General features: G+C 64.1%; 2 protein-coding genes across 5 annotated transcripts in view; one reads left to right on the top strand and one right to left on the bottom strand.

Annotated features, from left to right (window-relative positions):
- The window catches only part of SUSD4 (sushi domain containing 4), a 93284-nt gene extending 80986 nt beyond the window's left edge, over nucleotides 1-12298 (top strand). For 2 of the 3 annotated variants that reach the window (XM_043568781.1, XM_043568780.1), the window contains 4 exons: nucleotides 5631-5822; nucleotides 6785-6929; nucleotides 10316-10692; nucleotides 11437-12298. In XM_043568781.1, coding sequence (XP_043424716.1) covers nucleotides 5631-5822; nucleotides 6785-6929; nucleotides 10316-10692; nucleotides 11437-11465 — 743 coding nt within the window. In that variant the 3' untranslated portion in view covers nucleotides 11466-12298. Of the gene's footprint in view, nucleotides 1-5630; nucleotides 5823-6784; nucleotides 6930-7891; nucleotides 7922-10315; nucleotides 10693-11436 lie in introns of all 3 variants that reach the window. The other variant, XM_043568782.1, reaches the window with a different exon arrangement.
- On the bottom strand, nucleotides 11246-15744 carry LOC122476284 (leucine zipper putative tumor suppressor 2-like). 2 transcript variants are annotated; one of them, XM_043568784.1, is made up of 4 exons: nucleotides 15061-15744; nucleotides 13161-13405; nucleotides 12390-12633; nucleotides 11246-12106 (listed from the first exon to the last, which is right to left on the bottom strand). In XM_043568784.1, exons 3-4 carry the CDS (start codon nucleotides 12562-12564, stop codon nucleotides 11379-11381), a joined length of 903 nt encoding a protein of 300 aa, XP_043424719.1. In that variant the 5' UTR covers nucleotides 12565-12633; nucleotides 13161-13405; nucleotides 15061-15744; the 3' UTR covers nucleotides 11246-11378. The 2 variants fall into 2 exon arrangements, with proteins under 2 accessions (XP_043424719.1, XP_043424718.1); XM_043568783.1 differs by lacking the exon at nucleotides 15061-15744 and having other exon boundaries at nucleotides 13161-14031.
- Nucleotides 15745-16240: the final 496 nt, after the last annotated feature.

The following is a 16240-nucleotide window of genomic DNA, read 5'->3' as shown; positions in this document are numbered from 1 at the left end:
CGGACAGGCCAGAAGTGATGGTTAACCAGCGGTCTGGGCGCCCGCAGCCCAGTCAAGGTGACCCGTAAGTGTCGCCATCACAGGGTCCCTGCGTCACCCACACCAGGGGCTGGGACCACGTGGACCTGCCCTCCTGAGGGGGTCGGGCCACACACAGCCTGTCCCGTTCCTTTCTTGTCCCTGGCTCCCCACTGGCACTGACCCGGTTAACGCCGTCCCGCTGGAGCCTGCCTCTTCCATGGTCCTAGCCCACGGCCCATGACCTCACCTGCTCTCTGGGGGTCTTCTGTGTCTCCATCATGGGGTGCACAGCGGCTGTTCTCTGGCCCGTCCCGTGGGGGGAAGCCAGCTGGCCTGGCCTGCATGTTTTAAGCCTCCCCCCACCCCCCATTCCTGAATCCCCCACAAGGGCCAGCACACATCTTACTGTTTATAAAACAACGTCTGTGCCCGGAGTTTCCAGCACCTTCCGCCCCTCGGGAGGCGGGGTGCCTGGTACTTCACCCACCTCATGTGTGAGTGTGTGTGAGTGCGTGTGTGCGTGCGAGGGTGGCACTGATGCTTCCTTCTGTGGACTGCGGACAGGGCTTACCAGCCACGTGAATATTCATCGTCTACTTACTTGTCCTCGTCTTTAGTCAGCCCGGAGGACGGGGACCAGCGTAGTGCCGGGTTCCAGCGCCGATTCAAAACACGTCTGTTAAATGAATTAAGAAATGGGTGAAAGATGGGGCGCCTGGGGAGCTCGGTCGGTTGAGCGTCCGACTCTTGATTTCAGCTCAGCTCATGATCTCACGGTTCATGGGATTGAGCCCCGCGTCCGGCTCCTTGCTGACTGTGTGAGCCTCTCTCTCCCCCTCTCCCTCCCTCTCTCTCTCTCTCTCTCTGTCCCTGCTCTGCTCACTCTTTCTCTCTCTAAAAAGAGGGTGAAAGAACACAGTCAGTACATAAGACGAGAGGTGGGAAGGCCCTTCCAGAAGGCCTGAGATGTGGCCTGTCCGGGGTAATCAGTCCCATGTCTCTGTGCCAGAGCAGGCGCCGTGTGCTGAGCACGCAAAACAGGAAGACAGGTGAGAAATCACTTTTGCCACTTAGATATGCATCAGCCTTTCTTTCCAGCTTCATTTTGCTTCGGGCAGTAGGACAAGCTGGGCCTCCCTGAGCCCAGACGGTGGGCAAGGGGCCTAGGCGCACGGAAGGACAGGGGAGAGGCCGTCTGAGATGTGCCTGCCCGTTGGCAAATGACAGTGTCCCACACGCCGGCAGGAGACAGCATGTGCGTCCGCTTCTAGCACCCCAAACACAAGCAGCATTTGCTGCCCGACCCTGGGGCCCGTCCGGCCGCCCCACTGCCCCCTCCCCCCCCCCCCCCACGTAGTGAGCAGCCTGCACAGGAGCAGCCGGGGGTCCCCACGAGATGCTCAGAGGCTGGAGACTTAGGAGCCCAGACTCGGGTGTGCGGGGTGAGGCTCCGTGGCCCCGTCACGACCGAGGGAGGCAGGTCAGCTGTGTTGTAGGGAAGCCCCGTCTATGGAGAGGCTGGTGTGGTCTGCCTCCCACAAGAAGCCAGCCAGGATTGCCGAGCCAGGGTCCATCAGGCATGTGAGCGTCGCAGACCCCACAGAGCAGGACAACCGCCGCGTCCAGGGGGCTCCTCCCTGGAGGAGGAATGGAGAGAGTCCGCTGTGGGCTCACCCCCCACGAGGCGGGGTCAGTGGGAGGATGCTTCTCGCCAGGGCCCAGGGTGGACCGTGAGGAATTTGGGGGACCCCGGGCCCTGGCAAATGCTTTCCTCCCCCCACACTGTGGTTGAGAGCGCCCCGCGCCCTGGAAGACCCAACAGAGCAGCACCCGTGCCCGATTCGGGCCCTTTAGCCCGCGGCTCGTGGCCACCCTGCAGTGAGGGAGGCTTCCCCGAGCTCGGCCCAGACAGACCACCTGCCTCCAGCCCCCCCAGGCACCTGCCAGCTGCCTGGAAGGGGCCGGTCCTGGGCCAGGACTGCAGGTGAGGGAAGGGGAGACCCAAGGGGTGATTCTAGGGGCGTTGGAAGCGCAGGGAACTTGGGGTTTTTCCAGACCCTGGGCGATGCTGCTGGTGGGCCCGGGCAGAGGCTGGAGAGGTCTCTCGGGCAGGTGAGAGCCCGCGGAGCAGCTGGCTGTGTGAGACCCAGCAAGGGGCCTGATTTCTCCTGGCTTCTTCCCTGACGCGTCCGAAGGGTGTGTGTCCGGGCCCCTCGAGGCCCCCGTCTATCCGACACTGGACAGCAGCCACCCGTGTCCCATACGGAGGGGCCCCCCTGCACCAGCCCCTTGGCAACCTTTTGGGGTTCTTCTACCCAGAAAAGTAGGGTCTGTGTGTGCTTTCGTCCTCCGCCTCGCTCGGCAGGGGGCCGTTGTCACAGCTCAGCTTGGAGCGGCTGTGCTGCTGGAGTTGAGTTCCGGCCTCTCCCACCCAGCGCGGGTGCGGCTGCGTCTCTGTGGCAGATGTCGGCCCCGGGCCACACGCCATGTCCACACCGAACCCTGCATTTGTATCTGGCACCCTGTTGCCCTGGGAGCTGCACACGCGGGAAGTGTGTGGCAGGAGGTGCATGGTGGGAAGGGGCAGAGGGCGTTGCTTTAAGCGGATTGGGAACGTGGCCTCTGCGTTTCTGTGTTTCCCAGGGCGGCACCGGCTGGCCCGGGCCCCCTTCACTGAGGCCCCTAAAATGCACGCAGGTGTCAGTGTCGACGTGGTGGAGAAGCTTCGATAAAACTACGATCACGCCTGAACTTCCTCTTCCATGGGACCAGAAACGCTTGAGGGTTTCCCCTGGGAGGGGGACGGGCCCTCCAGCTCCTTGTGAAGGTTTGCAAGGTTCCTTCACTCCGACTGTGGACACTCATCACGAGCAGTGCCGCGGGCCGTGGGAGAGGAGCCCGGGGCCGTGGGAGGGGAGGGGGACAGAGGGGAAGCAGAGAGCGGGTGGGGCTCCTGTGTCTTTGCACCCGTCTCCCACTCCCCTTCCTCAGCCCACAGGAGATGAGCTCTCGTGAATAGTGCGCCTTGCAGACATTTGGTTGGTAGAGATCTTACTGCTAAGCAGGAAGGAGCCGTGACCCTGTGTCATACAGCAGGGCACAGAGCGCTGACACAGGATGGAGCGATGACAAGGGGACAGATCAGTGATGCAGGGCACAGAGCGGTGACAAGGAGACAGAGCGGTGACAAGGGGACAGAGTGTTGACACAGGGCACAGAGCGGTGACACAGGACAGAGTGGTGACATGGGACAAAGTGATACAGGGGACAGAGCAGTGACAGGACACGGGGCAGTGACAAGGGGGCAGGGATTACGGGCCGGTCCTGGCTGAGTCCCAGCACACCCTCGGGACCCCAAGGCCCACAGAAGCCCTGACTGGACCTAATATTTTCTGAGTTGTAAGAGACGTTGAGGAAACCCGCGTCCAGGGGTCTGTTCCCGCCGCCCGCGGGCTTTCCCGGGCTTGTTTGGTGTTGTGTGGACGCGGCAGCAGCCGGTGTCAGAGTCACAACCACGAGCGGAGTTTCGCCTGTGTGGGGCCTCCGGTGAGGGGTGCCATCTGTCTGTGTAGATCTGTCTGTCCCTCCGGGAGGGGTGCAGGGGAGGGGGCCGCAGACTCTGTCCAGGCTCTGAGAGGGGCTGGGGGTGGGCGCCCCCCGAGCCCCGAGGGCTCCCACGTTGTTACTGGAAAGCCGCTTGCCGGGATCATGGTTATGGTCTCCGTCGTCGTCTCTTGCGAGTGAAAGACCACCCCACCCTGGCTGCCAGCAGGACACGAGGTGGGCGGTCCCCTCCCAGCAAAGCCGATGGTGGGCCAGGCTCAGGCAGTAGAAACACCATGAGATGTGCAGATAAACGTCCCCACTTCGTGGCTCGTGTGTCTCACCAGCGGCAGCGGCAGCCACGGGATCAAAGTCTCTGCAGTGGGTGGTTTGCGTGTGGCATCGAGAAGATGCGGCCTTGACATGCGCGTGTGGGGTCCTGGCTGCACGGGGTGGCAGGGATAGTCGGGGCTGTAGCACGTCCCCCAGGGCACGGAAGTTAGGGACAATGTCCCCCAGTGTTTGGATGGCGAAACCCCAGAAGGGAAACAGCCCCGCACTCTGGCTCATCAGCACAGAGTGGGGGTCGCGTGCAGATCTGGGGGCATCCGAGCCCTGCCCCTCTGTTCCGCGCGGCCCCCCCAATTCCCTCCTAGATGATTGATCTGTCCAGCGTCCAGTTCGTCATTCTCAGCAGAATATGGGACCGTTTGCCACAGGGTCAATGCCACAGTGTGACCGGTCCTTAGTCCTTCAGGGCAAGTGAGGGGGTGCTGCTGAGGCGCATTTGTTCGCTGGGCCTTGGAAACGTTCCGGTAGTTTCCCGATCCCTGTGGCTCTGGGACTGATGCGGAGCCTGCGCTAGACGAGCCTCTCTGTCCTGTGTGCCCCTGAGCGCAGAAAGGGCCTTCTGCACTGCAGGACTGAGGGGGCTCCGGGGTAGTGGAGGGGGACCCAGGCAGCTGCCTGAGTGGGCAGAGGTCACTGTCAGACATAGACCCCCCCGCCCCCCGCCACTGGCCTCTGCCGTCCCGCTGGTGCACACAGCATCGTTCAGCCTGGGGAAGGCTGGAGTCCCACCGGCCCCTACCCCGCCACGTCCTCCAGTGTCACTGGGGTCTCTGGCTTCAGACGCTCAGGTCCTGGCCTTCCTGGCCGTCCACCTACATTCTGTCGGAACAGCCCTCGGACTCTCCCGTTTCACGGGTGAGGACACTGAGGCCCAGAGGCGAGAAGCAGCCGGCCGGGGTCGCTCGGCTGGCCAGGCGCCGGGCCCGAGCTCAGACCGGGGCTGGCGGCTGCCAGGGAGTCTGAGCTCTGAGCTCCCGTTCCCCATCCACGAGGAGCCCACAGGACCCCACAGTGGTGTTCGCAGGGCCGGAGGAGTGAGTGTAGAGGGCCTCTTGCCCCCCTCCCCCCGCCTCGGGACACTGTGCGCAGTGGCCCCTCTTGCCGTCGTGCGGCCCGCGTGTGCGGGGTCTGCGCCGGCGGTGCGGGACTCCCCCACGTGTGGCCGTGAGCTGCCTTGGTAGTTTGTGCCTGGACTGTGTGCAGGGACGGGTTACGGGGCACCAGCGGTTCTGCCCAGAGAGGAAACTGAAAATGCCTTTTTTCTTCCCCTGAAATCAAAGAGTATTAGGGTCAGAAAAACCAAATCACAGTGGGTGGGGTAGGCTTCCATTTTGCAGGGGAGAACAGCAGGGCCTGGAGAGGCCGTGTGGCGTGCGCGAGGTCACAGCGTTCGGTGGCCCCCCTGTGCCCGCCGTGCTCCCCTGCCAGGCGCCTGCCCCGGGCAGAAACGGGCTTGGGGTGGCGGCTCCCGTCGGTAGAGTGTTTCTCTGTAAGTCTCTTAATTGCAGGTACTGGGTTGTCGGGTGCGTTATAACACTCGCGGTCAGTACTGTGTGATAAAGAGACCCGCGCTGCCGCGTAGGATGAACGTGTCTTTGACGAGGTTCTCACGGCCCCTGCGGCCCGCACGTGCCCGGGGCGCGGCAGGGGCTCCGCGGGCCCCAGGCGCCATCCCCGAGCCAGTCCTGAAGCTGTTTTTCTCCCCGCTGCCCCAGTGTGTCCGCTGCCTCCCACCGTGAGTCACGGTGATTTCGTCTGCCACCCGCGGCCTTGTGAGCGCTACAACCACGGGACCGTGGTAGAGTTCTACTGCGACCCCGGCTACAGCCTCACCAGCGACTACAAGTACATCACCTGCCAGTACGGGGAGTGGTTCCCCTCCTACCAGGTTCACTGCATCAAGTCAGGTGAGCAGCGTGAGGTCACAGCCCCCTCCCCACCCCGGCGTGAGGGACACCCAGGTCGCCGAAACTCCCCGCTGGGGCCCCAGATGCTTCCCCGCCCCGGGGCAGGGCGGTCCTCTGCGCACGGGGTCTCCCCCAGCCCCGTCCCTCCCTCCGAGGAGGCCCCCGGCCCTTGGGCGCCAGCCCGGCCTTTCTCTTCCAGTTGATGCGCGTAGAACACAGAAGGTGTAATTAATTGCAGGTAAGACCTGCGCCCACTTGGAAAACCGCAGGCCGTTTGCACACCCGGGGGCCTCCTAGTTACTAGCGAGATGCCAGCAAACCCACCACCGGTCCCAGGAGCCCAGGGTAGTGACCACAATCTCGGTCTCTCGCCCGTCTGGTCCCACCCACTCGCCCTGGGGTTTTCTGCCACAGCACCTGTCCCCTGGCCGCTGTATGTGGGGGAAGCGCTTATTAACCTGGGACGTCTGGTGACCCTTGGATGGGAACCCGTTACACGGGGAGGGGGCGGCCCCAAGGGAGGATGGTGGGCGCACACGGGGGGCCTGGGCCCCAGGGATGGGGACTCCCCTGGAAGGGCCGCTCCTGCCTTCTCCTCCTGGCAGACGTGTTGACGGTCAGAGGTGGATGAGAGGCCGCCGAGGACACATCCCTTTACCCCCCGTCCCTTTCTCCAGCACGGCCGACAGTCCCAGCCCACCCCCCTGCCCCGGGTGCCCAGGGAGAGTGACCCCTGTTCTCTGCCAGAGAAGCAGGTGCGTTTCTCACTGCGCACCAGGCTGTCCGCGCTCCGTACCTGCCGGCAGCCGCACAGAGGCCACACTGGGGACGGACTTTGGGGTGCGGGGGGTCTGACCTGGGGCAGTACCAGCCTGCCTGCGGAGCCCCCCCAGGTCAGATCCATCCAGCAAACACACTCGTGCCCGCTCGGCCTCTGGCGCCGCTCTGTTCTCTCCCCGCAGAGCAAACGTGGCCCAGCACTCACGAGACCCTCCTGACCACGTGGAAGGTCGTGGCGTTCACGGCGACCAGCGTGCTGCTGGTGCTGCTGCTCGTCATCCTGGCCAGGATGTTCCAGACCAAGTTCAAGGCCCATTTCCCCGTCAGGTCAGTGCCGTGGCCTTCGAGCAGCCGGGAGAAAGAAGGTGGTGGGAGCACTGGGTCAGGCCTGGCAGATGGGCGCGCAGGTTAGGGGGTGTCTGGGGTCAGAGCACCGAGCTGGGCAGGGCTCAACTCTTCCCACCGCCCCCCCCCCTCAACTATGTCCTCTTGCGCCCCTGGTGGACGGCTCTGGATGGGCGCAGGAGGGGGGAGGGGGTGTCTGCGTTCGGAGCACGGAGCTGGGCAGGGCTCAACTCCTTCCTCCCCACCGTGTCCTCGTGCGCCCCTGGTGGACGGCTCCGGGCAGGCGCGGGGGGTGTGGAGATGGACCCACAGAGTCGGGGCTCTGGCCGTGCAGGGCCCCCGGGGCCCGTTCCCATCACCCCCAGGGCGGAACTAAGTAGGAGATGCGGGCAAAGGCGTGAGACCCAGCAGAGGTTCCAAACCAACGTGCCAGGGAAGCCTCCGGAAGCAGACAGGGCTCTGGACGGGACGTGGGGGGTTGGGAAGGACCCGCTGGCCCTCCCCTGGCTGGCGCACACACGGGCTCACACTGGTGCCCCCACCCTCACGGCGGTCATCCCAGAAGAGGAGCTTGCTGGGAACACGGTGCCCCGGCCTCTCCGACAACCTAGGCGTGACCCTTGACCCCTGCTGCTGGCTGACCACCGTTCCAGGAGGGAGGCGTTGCTGATGTTGTCGGGGGACGAGTTTGTGACCTTCAGGAAACAGAGGCCAGATCACCGGCCAGGCCTCCCCGACACCAGCCACCTCACCCGGAGGGATCTCGAGTGTCCTCAGGCCTGCGTGCCCGTGTCAGTCCCTTTGGGACCCCGTGCTTCCAGAAGAAGCTTTGTTTTCACCCGCAGGGCCGGTGTGGCCCCCAGAGTTGTGCGCGCCTTCCTGGAAAGGCAGGTTGACAGTGGGGGAGGCTCCTGGAATGAATCCCTTCCCCCTCTTGCCTCCAGGAAGGTCCAGTCTCTCAAGCTCCCGGCCAGGTGAGGACTGAGGGAGGCCGTGGAGCTGCTTGGTCGGCCCTCAGGCCCCCAGGCTGGCCCCGTGTCGCTGAGCCGTGCAGCTGCCCCAGCCACGCCCCTGCTGAGATGCCGGCACCTTCTGTGCTCTGTGGCCTCACATCTGACTTACTAATCAAGGGACTGGGATCTATCATGAGCAGTCCTAGCATCTACAGAAGACTTAAGGTTGCAGAGGGGGGCTGACCCACACGTGATTTGTGGCACGTTGGGTGCTTGGGGCCATTTCCCCACGTCTGCTTGGGAGAGAAGCTTCCAGAACATCCACTGCACGAGGAGTTTTTAAAATGTGCCCCGAACTCTTTCATGTGGTGTTTTTCTACCCTCGGGTATTCTCGGTTAGCCACACAGACGACAGCTTTCTCGGGACAAGCCCACAGTGGACTTTTCTCGGGCCACGCGGGGGCGGGGAACACCAGAGAGCGAGGGGCTCAATGGCAGCGCATGGGGGCCGAGCCGCGGCCCGGTGTCGGCGGGTGAGACCAGAGGACGGACGGGCACAGGCTGGGGATGGGGACACGCAGCCTCTCGCGGGGGGAGCGGGGAGCGTTCCTGGCCAGCTCGCCTTCCCTCCCTGCCCGCCTCCCTCCGTCTCCAGGATTGTGCCCCTCCACCCAGCGCCCGCATCCACACGTGGCATTTCCCGGGGTTTTGGAGCCGGGCGGTGGCAGTCAGCGCTCAGGTCTGCCCGCCGGCTGGGTCCTCCCCTCTGGACATTTATCCTCCGGCTGCGTCACTCAGTGCCAGGGCCCAGCAGGGAACTAGGAAGCCGAGTCAACCAGCCACTCGGGCCCTCTGGGGGACAGACGCAGCGCGGTGGTCAGACCGCCGTCGGGGCGACGGGCCGCACAGGGGCGAGGCCCGCAGAGACAGCGGCCACCCTTGGCGGCTGCTGGGTGGGGGGTGGAGGGGCCGCGTAATGACTAGGGTGGCGACGTGGGTGTTCCCTTTTCTACCTTGATGGGAATCGGTGACTTTCACGCTGGAGCGGAAACAAAAACGGAGTCTAAGAAGCGCAGGGTCTAACGTTTCCTCGTGCGCTGAGGGCCCCTGGTTTCCCGTTGGCTCGTGGAGCTCCTCTATTTTCAGAGGGCTTCCTGAGCGACCCTGAGGAGGCACAGCGGGATGGGCCACGTGGTCCCCTGCTCAGGGCCGGAGGTTGGGGAGGAGGAAGCCTGAGGGGCCAGTGGGGCCCAGACAAAGGGGGACGCTGCTGTCCCAGTGTGGCCGTGGCCCTCAGTGCCACCATCTGCCAGACAGAGCCCCGGAAGAGGCTCAACATGGGCTCCGCTGCCATCACAAGCCTTGGGGGGCCTTCAGTCCTGGGGGGGGCTCGGTCTTGGGGGGTCCTCGGTTTTGGGGGGCCTCTGCTGCACAGGGTGGGGGTCCTCGGTCTTGGGGGGCCTCAGTCTTGGGCCTCCACTGCACAGGGTGGGGGTCCTCGGTCTTGGGGGGCCTTCGCTGCAGAGGGTGGGGGTCCTTGGTCTTGGGGGGCCTCCGCTGCACAGGGTGGGGGTCCTCAGTGTTGGGGAGCCTCCGCTGCACAGGGTGGGGGGCCTCGGTCTTGGGGGGCCTCCGCTGCACGGGGGGGACTCAGTCCTGGGGGGCCTCTGCTGCACAGGGTGGGGGTCCTCGGTCTTGGGGAGGCCTCCACTGCACGGGGGGGACTCAGTCCTGGGGGGCCTCTGCTGCACAGGGTGGGGGTCCTCGGTCTTGGGGGGCCTCAGTCTTGGGCCTCCACTGCACAGGGTGGGGGTCCTCGGTCTTGGGGGGCCTCTGCTGCACAGGGTGGGGGTCCTCAGTGTTGGGGAGCCTCCGCTGCACAGGGTGGGGGGCCTTGGTCTTGGGGGGGCCTCTGCTGCACAGGGTAGGGGTCCTCAGTCTTGGGGGGGCCTCCGCTGCACAGGGTGGGGGGCCTCAGTCTTGGGGGGCCTCCGCTGCACAGGGGGGACTCAGTCCTGGGGGGCCTCTGCTGCACAGGGTGGGGGTCCTCGGTCTTGGGGGGCCTCAGTCTTGGGCCTCCACTGCACAGGGTGGGGGTCCTCGGTCTTGGGGGGGCCTCCGCTGCACAGGGTGGGGGTCCTCGGTCTTGGGGAGGCCTCCGCTGCACGGGGGGGGACTCAGTCCTGGGGGGCCTCTGCTGCACAGGGTGGGGGTCCTCAGTCTTGTGGGGCCTCCGCTGCACAGGGTGGGGGTCCTCGGTCTTGGGGGGGCCTTCGCTGCACAGGGTGGGGGGCCTCGGTCTTGGGGGGCCTCCGCTGCACAGGGTGGGAGGGCCTCCATCCTGGGGGTTGCTGGGGGCCTCCGTCCTGGGGGGCACGCCACTCTGACCTGTCGGCGCCACTCTCCTCGGCACAGGGGGCCTCCCCGGAGCTCCAGCAGCGACCCGGACTTCGTGGTGGTGGACGGGGTTCCCGTCATGCTTCCGTCCTATGACGAGGCCGTGAGCGGCAGCTTGAGGGCCTCAGGCCCTGGGTACCTGGGCCCCGTGGGCCCAGGCTGCCCCTTGCCTGTGGACGACCAGAGCCCCCCGGCATACCCCGGCTCAGGGGACACGGACACGGGCCCAGGGGGCTCAGAGCCCTGTGACGGCGTCTCAGGCTCCTCCGAGCCGCTCCAGAGTCTGTATTCACCTTCCGCGTGCCCGGGGGGCCCCCGCCCCGACAGCGCTGACACGGGGGCCGGCTCGGCGCGGGAGACGGCGTCCAGCAGCCCAGGCATCGACATCGCCGACGGTGAGTGTCCGCCCCGCGCCCGCCCCTGGCCTCTCCTGCCGCTCATTGTTCTCCCTGCGTGAGGCCTGGAGCGAGGCCGTCCTCTCCCACGTGATGGGTGCAGGTTTCAGGAGGCCCCAAGCCGTCAGAGCAGGAAGCCCGCGGTGGTTTCATGGCGTCTGGGCGAGCCAGGGAGCTCTCTGCCCGCTCCGTCCGCTAGGCAGGGCTTGGAAGAGCTTGGTGCCGGGGTCAGCATGCACGCACGCACACGGGAGACCAGGGCGCCTGTGGGGCGGCCCCGAGAAGCCGTGTGCACACAGGCCTCTCGCCGGGATGAAGAAACGGGCACACGCGCCCAGCACAAGGAAAGGCCAGTGTAGCTCTCAGAGAAGTGGGGGCAACCAGGGTCTCCCGGGGGACGCAGAGGACCGCGGGGCACGCGAGGGCCCCAGTCCGGGCGTGTGGTGGCCGTGATGGCCGAGGTGGCCCAGAGATGGGCCTCCTTCCTGCCCGCCCACTGCCTCTGCACAGCATCTCGCCCTCTGGCGGGTCTGACCGCTAGGACACGGGGTTAAGGTCTCAGCACTTTATTTTGCGTGAGCTGGTGTGAGATTTTCCAGCAAAGATGCCGTAATGAGTGCTTTATGTGGTCAGTTTACGCGGAACTTGGCGTTTTCTTCTGACACCGGGAATTACAGACACTTCAATCAAGTTTTTGTTCCCAGATCCCTGCAGCTAAGCTGGTAACGGGCTCTCTTTTTACAGAGATCCCTCTGATGGAAGAAGATGCCTGACCAGCAGAGGTCCGACCATCTTCCTGCCCCTCGGGGATGTGAACTGTGCGCCCTGGGGTGAGGCCTCAGGGGGACAGAGCTCCGGGGCGCTGGGGGGTTCCAGCTTTGGGGGCCGTGACTCACATCATCCATCGCGGACTCGACTCTGCGGCTGGTAGGCTGGCGGCGGTTTTCACGACAGTGGAGGGTAGCAGGGGGCCCGGGCGGTCCTGGAGAAGGTGTCCAACGTGTCCCTGCTGCGGAGCAATCCCGTGACTTGTGCTGTGGGCGCTGCCTGCCTCCTCTGTCAGCATGTCCCTCACCGATTCGCCCCGAGGTCTGCCGTGCTCGACGCAGGCTCCGTCTGGGGGCTGTGCTTCCCGCGGGAGGCCCCTGGGGAAGGCTCCCGGGGGGGGGGGGTTGGGGCAACCTCCTTGACCCGACACTGTACTCAGAGCGGGCGCAGCAATCCCAGCGAGGGAGGAAGGAAAAGACGAGGGCGGACTCTGCTTTCTGGAAGCCTGTCCAGAAGCGGAGTTTCTGCCCTCCAGGCCGTCCTTTGGTGAAGCGTGATGAGCGTCTGTCCACGGACTGGCGCGCAGACGGCGCGTTGGGTGAGTCTGGTGACTTTGGGGATGGTCGGATGTGCTCAGACACGGGGCCTGGCAGGGAAAGTTACAAGGTAACGTTTCGTTCAGCGGTTTAAGGACTCGCGTGACCACATGTCTCAAGAGCCGCGAGCCCCCTCATTACCCGTTACAGCGTCGCCCCCAACAGCCATACAGTTTATTTTCCAAAACAGAGATTTTCTGTACACGTGTTCTTCCTCCAAATAAAGTATGAATGAAGTTGGAGTTTTTCTTTCTATTTTGTCTGCAAAGCAGACGGGCCGCCCAGCCCAGACGGCTGTCCCCTCCCTCCAGGGGCCTGCGGCCGCCCACCTACCTGTGCACCTGCTGTGCAGGCCTCCCCCGGGCCCGTTGGGTGCTGTTCCTAAGAAACTGATGGATGAAGAAGTCTCCCAAGTCCTGAAATGTCTCTTCAAATACATGTTCATCTGTGGACTTGATTTCTTTCTTCCTCTGGGCTTTAGACAAATAGAAACAAAACTCTGATCCATAAAATTGCTACGTGGTTGGAGCGGAGAGAGCTGGGAGCTTGGTCAAATCCTGGTTTATCCGGACGCAGACTGAGTAAAAATTAAAAACAAAGTGACAGTTTGAAGTGTGACTTTAATATCGGGGTGGGGCCGGGCGGACAGGGGAGGATCAGTGACCTCAGGGACGGGGCTGAGGGCGGCGGCTGGGAGGGGCCCGAGAACCCCCGGGACAGCGAGCGCCGGGCGTGTGGGGAGCGGTGTTGACTCGCTAGACCTCGTTTGGCACAACTTTGTATCACGAGCCGCAGGGAAGGAGCTGAATTTTCATCAGTGTTTCTGCTTAAATGCCACCTGGCCTGCCAAGAGGCAGGGGGCAGGGGCGGCTGAGGGGCCGCTGAGGATCCAGCGTGGGCCGCCTCCTCCAGGCAGCCATCCCGGGAGCCCGGTCAGGCCAGGTGCTCCCCAGGTGTTCCCCAGGCCTGAACCTGTCCTCCCTCCCAGGCCCCAAGCGGAGAGCATGTTAGAGACCTCTGGCTAAGTGCCTCCTTTCCTGCGGGACGGCTGGGAAGGGCCCCGGAAAGTGTTCTCCCTCCCAAAGTAGAGAGCAGCCCTCTCACCGGTGAGCCACGTGCAGGGGTGCCGCTCCAGCCCTGCACCTGGGAGGCCGGTCCCGCAGGTGCCACGGACACCCAGGTGTTAGCGGCAGCAGTGTTCTCAGCATCGCGGCCTCTTGGAAGGAGGTGCTGCTTCTCCGCATTAGAGTCTAAATGAGTCCCCTGGACCCCCTCGGTCCCTCTGGTTTCTGGTCACGTCAGCGTCTCACCCACAAATGCTCTTCCCCGTGATTGTTTCTATAGTGAGCCTGTGTGGCAGAAAAGGATGCTCGTGATGGCCCCAGCACATCTCAATCCTGTTCTCTCTCTGTTCGAAGGTCCCGGCAGCCCCTCTGGGTCCTGGTGCTGCCCTGGGCAGTGGTCGGCAGTCAGGTCGGTGCCCTGAGGCGCTTCAGAGCCCTCTCCACCTCCCTGCCCCAGTCCCGGTAGCCGCACGAGACCGCGGGCCCAGGAGGAGTCCGAGGCTCTCAGGCCATAGGCTTCTGCTGGGTCCGGATGCACCTCCTGTCCCCGTGCCTCCCCTCTCCGTGCCCCAGGGCCTGGTGCCTGGTGTCCCTGCGGGGACCGCGCAGTGACACGGGAGAGCACGGCTTTGCCGCAGCCACCACCTGGCCTCAGATCCTGCCTCCGCCACCAGCGGGCTGTGTGTTTGGACGAGGGGTTGCGCCTGGAGCGTCCGTCTCCTCATGGGGAAATGAGAGCCGGCCCCCTCGGCCTTCCTCGCTGGCCTGTGGTGGGCAGGATAGCAAACGCAGACACACACGCAGCGCCCAGTAGGCGTTGACAAACGGTGGCTGTTCTCCCCTGTGGCCGAGCGTGTGCGAGGGGTCATGTGGATGATTTCCGGGCACCTTCCACCTGCCTTGGGCCCCTGCCGCCCCCAGCAGACGGGCGGGAGCGTGAGGCCCATTCCCCTGGCCTCTCCCCTCCCTGAGCTCTCTGTGCAGAGGAACGTGTCCCATCCTCTGAACGTTCCAGAAGCTTCTGCTCACGGAGGGCAGGACGCCCTCAGGAGTCTCCCGGGGACTCTGAAGGGCCCAGATCAGCTACACAGCAGCCCTGCTTCCCTAATTTTATAGCCTGTCTTGGATTGAAAGCATAAAAGTTAATGCCCGTACGTTCCCGGGTGATAAAGGGGAGAGACCCCACAATAAAGAGGCCTGGTCTGGCAGACAGAACAGGGCCCTGGAGAGAGCGGTCGGTTGTCGGGGAGGGTGGGTCCCGGGCACAGTGGCCTTGAAATCATAAAACTTGACTTAGAATGAGCGGCATCGGCACAGCAGTGTTTAACAGCTGTGGCCAGCAGGGCACCGTCTCCACACTGGGAGGAAGCCGCGGTGTCAGGCGCACGGCAGCCCTGTCCCTGGTTAGGCTCGTGTGCACGGACCTTTCTAGCTTCTCAACAGACCGTATTCTTCAGAAGAGCTTGAGTTACGGGAGAATCGAGCGGAAAGTACAGAGCCCCACACCCCACACCCCTCCTCCCGTTATTTCCACCCGGAGTTTGCTTGTGACAACGGACGAGCCCACGTTGACGCGTTGCAGGTCCCCGCCCCCCATCTGAAACTTTTTTGAGCCGAAGCGGCAACAGTCGAAGAGTGTCCCCTGCTTTCCAAAAGTTCGCGTTCGGCCGCTTGGCTTTCACGAAGGACCTGCTCCCGCCGTTTCACTAACTGAAGGGGATCCAGAGGGGGTTTTGCTTTTATGAAAAAAGCGGTTGGTGCTAATGCAGAGCGTGAGCTTCCGGAAAGCGGGGGTTCCCGGATTATTACCTGGAGTGCCGGGCTTACCGTTGGAGACGCGCATTCCCCGGGTGTGGACAACGGTACGGTGAGGTGACGGCATCACACAGAGTGCTCGCCTGCTCGTCCCTCGTCCCCTCCAACCCGTGGCTGCCACTGACCTTTTACTGTCCCGTGGCTTTGCTTCTGGGACAGTCACCTGGCTGGAGTCACACGGGATGTGGCCTTTCACTCAGCAGCAAGCACGAAAGTCTGTGCTTCCACGGGACAAGAGAGCGACCCACGTGCACAACTAGAAACTTGAAAAGACTTCACGCACTTCTTGCCTCTTGGGGCTGGAGAACGCGGGAGGCCAGCGAGGCTGTGACCAGGATCGCCTCCCCGGCCACCCGAACCCAGCCGGGATGGAACATCCCACGGGCTCTCTCAACATCCCATTTGGGGTCTGACAGACTCCGTGTCCCGAGCGTGGCGGACAGATGGGCGCCTGCGGGCACAGGGGGGTCGTCTCCTGCACGCACACACCAGCAGCTGCCTTTCCCCACGGCAGGGGGACTCCCGGCACCAAACGGGACCCCGTCCTCTGCTAGAGTCCCCGCAGCTGTAGAGTCTGGAGAACGTCAGGCCTGGTTCTGGAGGTATTGAGTGAGTCCGTGTAGACGGGCTGGGCCCGGCCTGGCGTGGACGTCCAGGAATGTGTCAGCCGTGGGCCTCGTCACTGAACTCAGCCAGCCCCGGGCTATTGGCTTCCTCCCCGAGATCCGGGATGGGAGGCTGCTTGTTTTCCCCGCAGCACGTCATGGTGACGTCCTCTGTGGTCACTGAGCCCCTCCGGTTCACCCCGAGATCCCCGCCCCTCCCCCAAACCCTCCAAAGGGCGAAGCCACAGAAAAGAATGGAGTCCGGCCTGACTTGTTCTTTGTTGTCTTAAGAACTTACTGGTTTGTGTCTCCCACCACTAGGAGCGCAGGGCTCACGGGCCATCTGTTCAGTAGCTGAGCTGGGTGCTGGGGGTGGGGGAGGGGTGGAGCCCAGCGCTCCGCCCCCACAGGCCACACCCCCTTCTCCACTCTGGCCGTGCGCTCCGTCCCGCGGTCCTCGAGGACCCTAGCTGCACGTACCAATGTCAGCTTCGGGTTTTCCGGGGCCAGTCGCTCACAGGAGGCAACAGGAACACGGGCATTCAGCCTCACGTCCCTCACCGGTCAGGGGACGCTGTGAATGGCACCTGCCTCCCAGTGTCCTGTCAGGACCGAATCCAGTGACGGCACAGCGCCTGGCCCGGAGTAGACGCTCCAACGTGGTGGTTGCGCTTGGTCAAGCATCCTTCCTCCTCCATGC

This window comes from Prionailurus bengalensis, chromosome E4, assembly GCF_016509475.1.
Source record: "Prionailurus bengalensis isolate Pbe53 chromosome E4, Fcat_Pben_1.1_paternal_pri, whole genome shotgun sequence".
Taxonomy (NCBI): domain Eukaryota; kingdom Metazoa; phylum Chordata; class Mammalia; order Carnivora; family Felidae; genus Prionailurus; species Prionailurus bengalensis.
Note: the sequence above shows the minus strand (reverse complement) of the source record. Positions and strands in the feature narration are given on the sequence as shown.

Excerpts from the sequence above, each read along its gene's own strand:
- LOC122476284 (XM_043568784.1), bottom strand. The coding sequence starts at position 12,564 with ATGGATCAGAGTTTTGTTTCTATTTGTCTAAAGCCCAGAGGAAGAAAG. Across the intron at positions 12,107-12,389 it reads CCTGCACAGCAGGTGCACAG|GCCCCGTGTCTGAGCACATC; the intron begins GTAGGTGGGCGG and ends TTTCCCTGCCAG.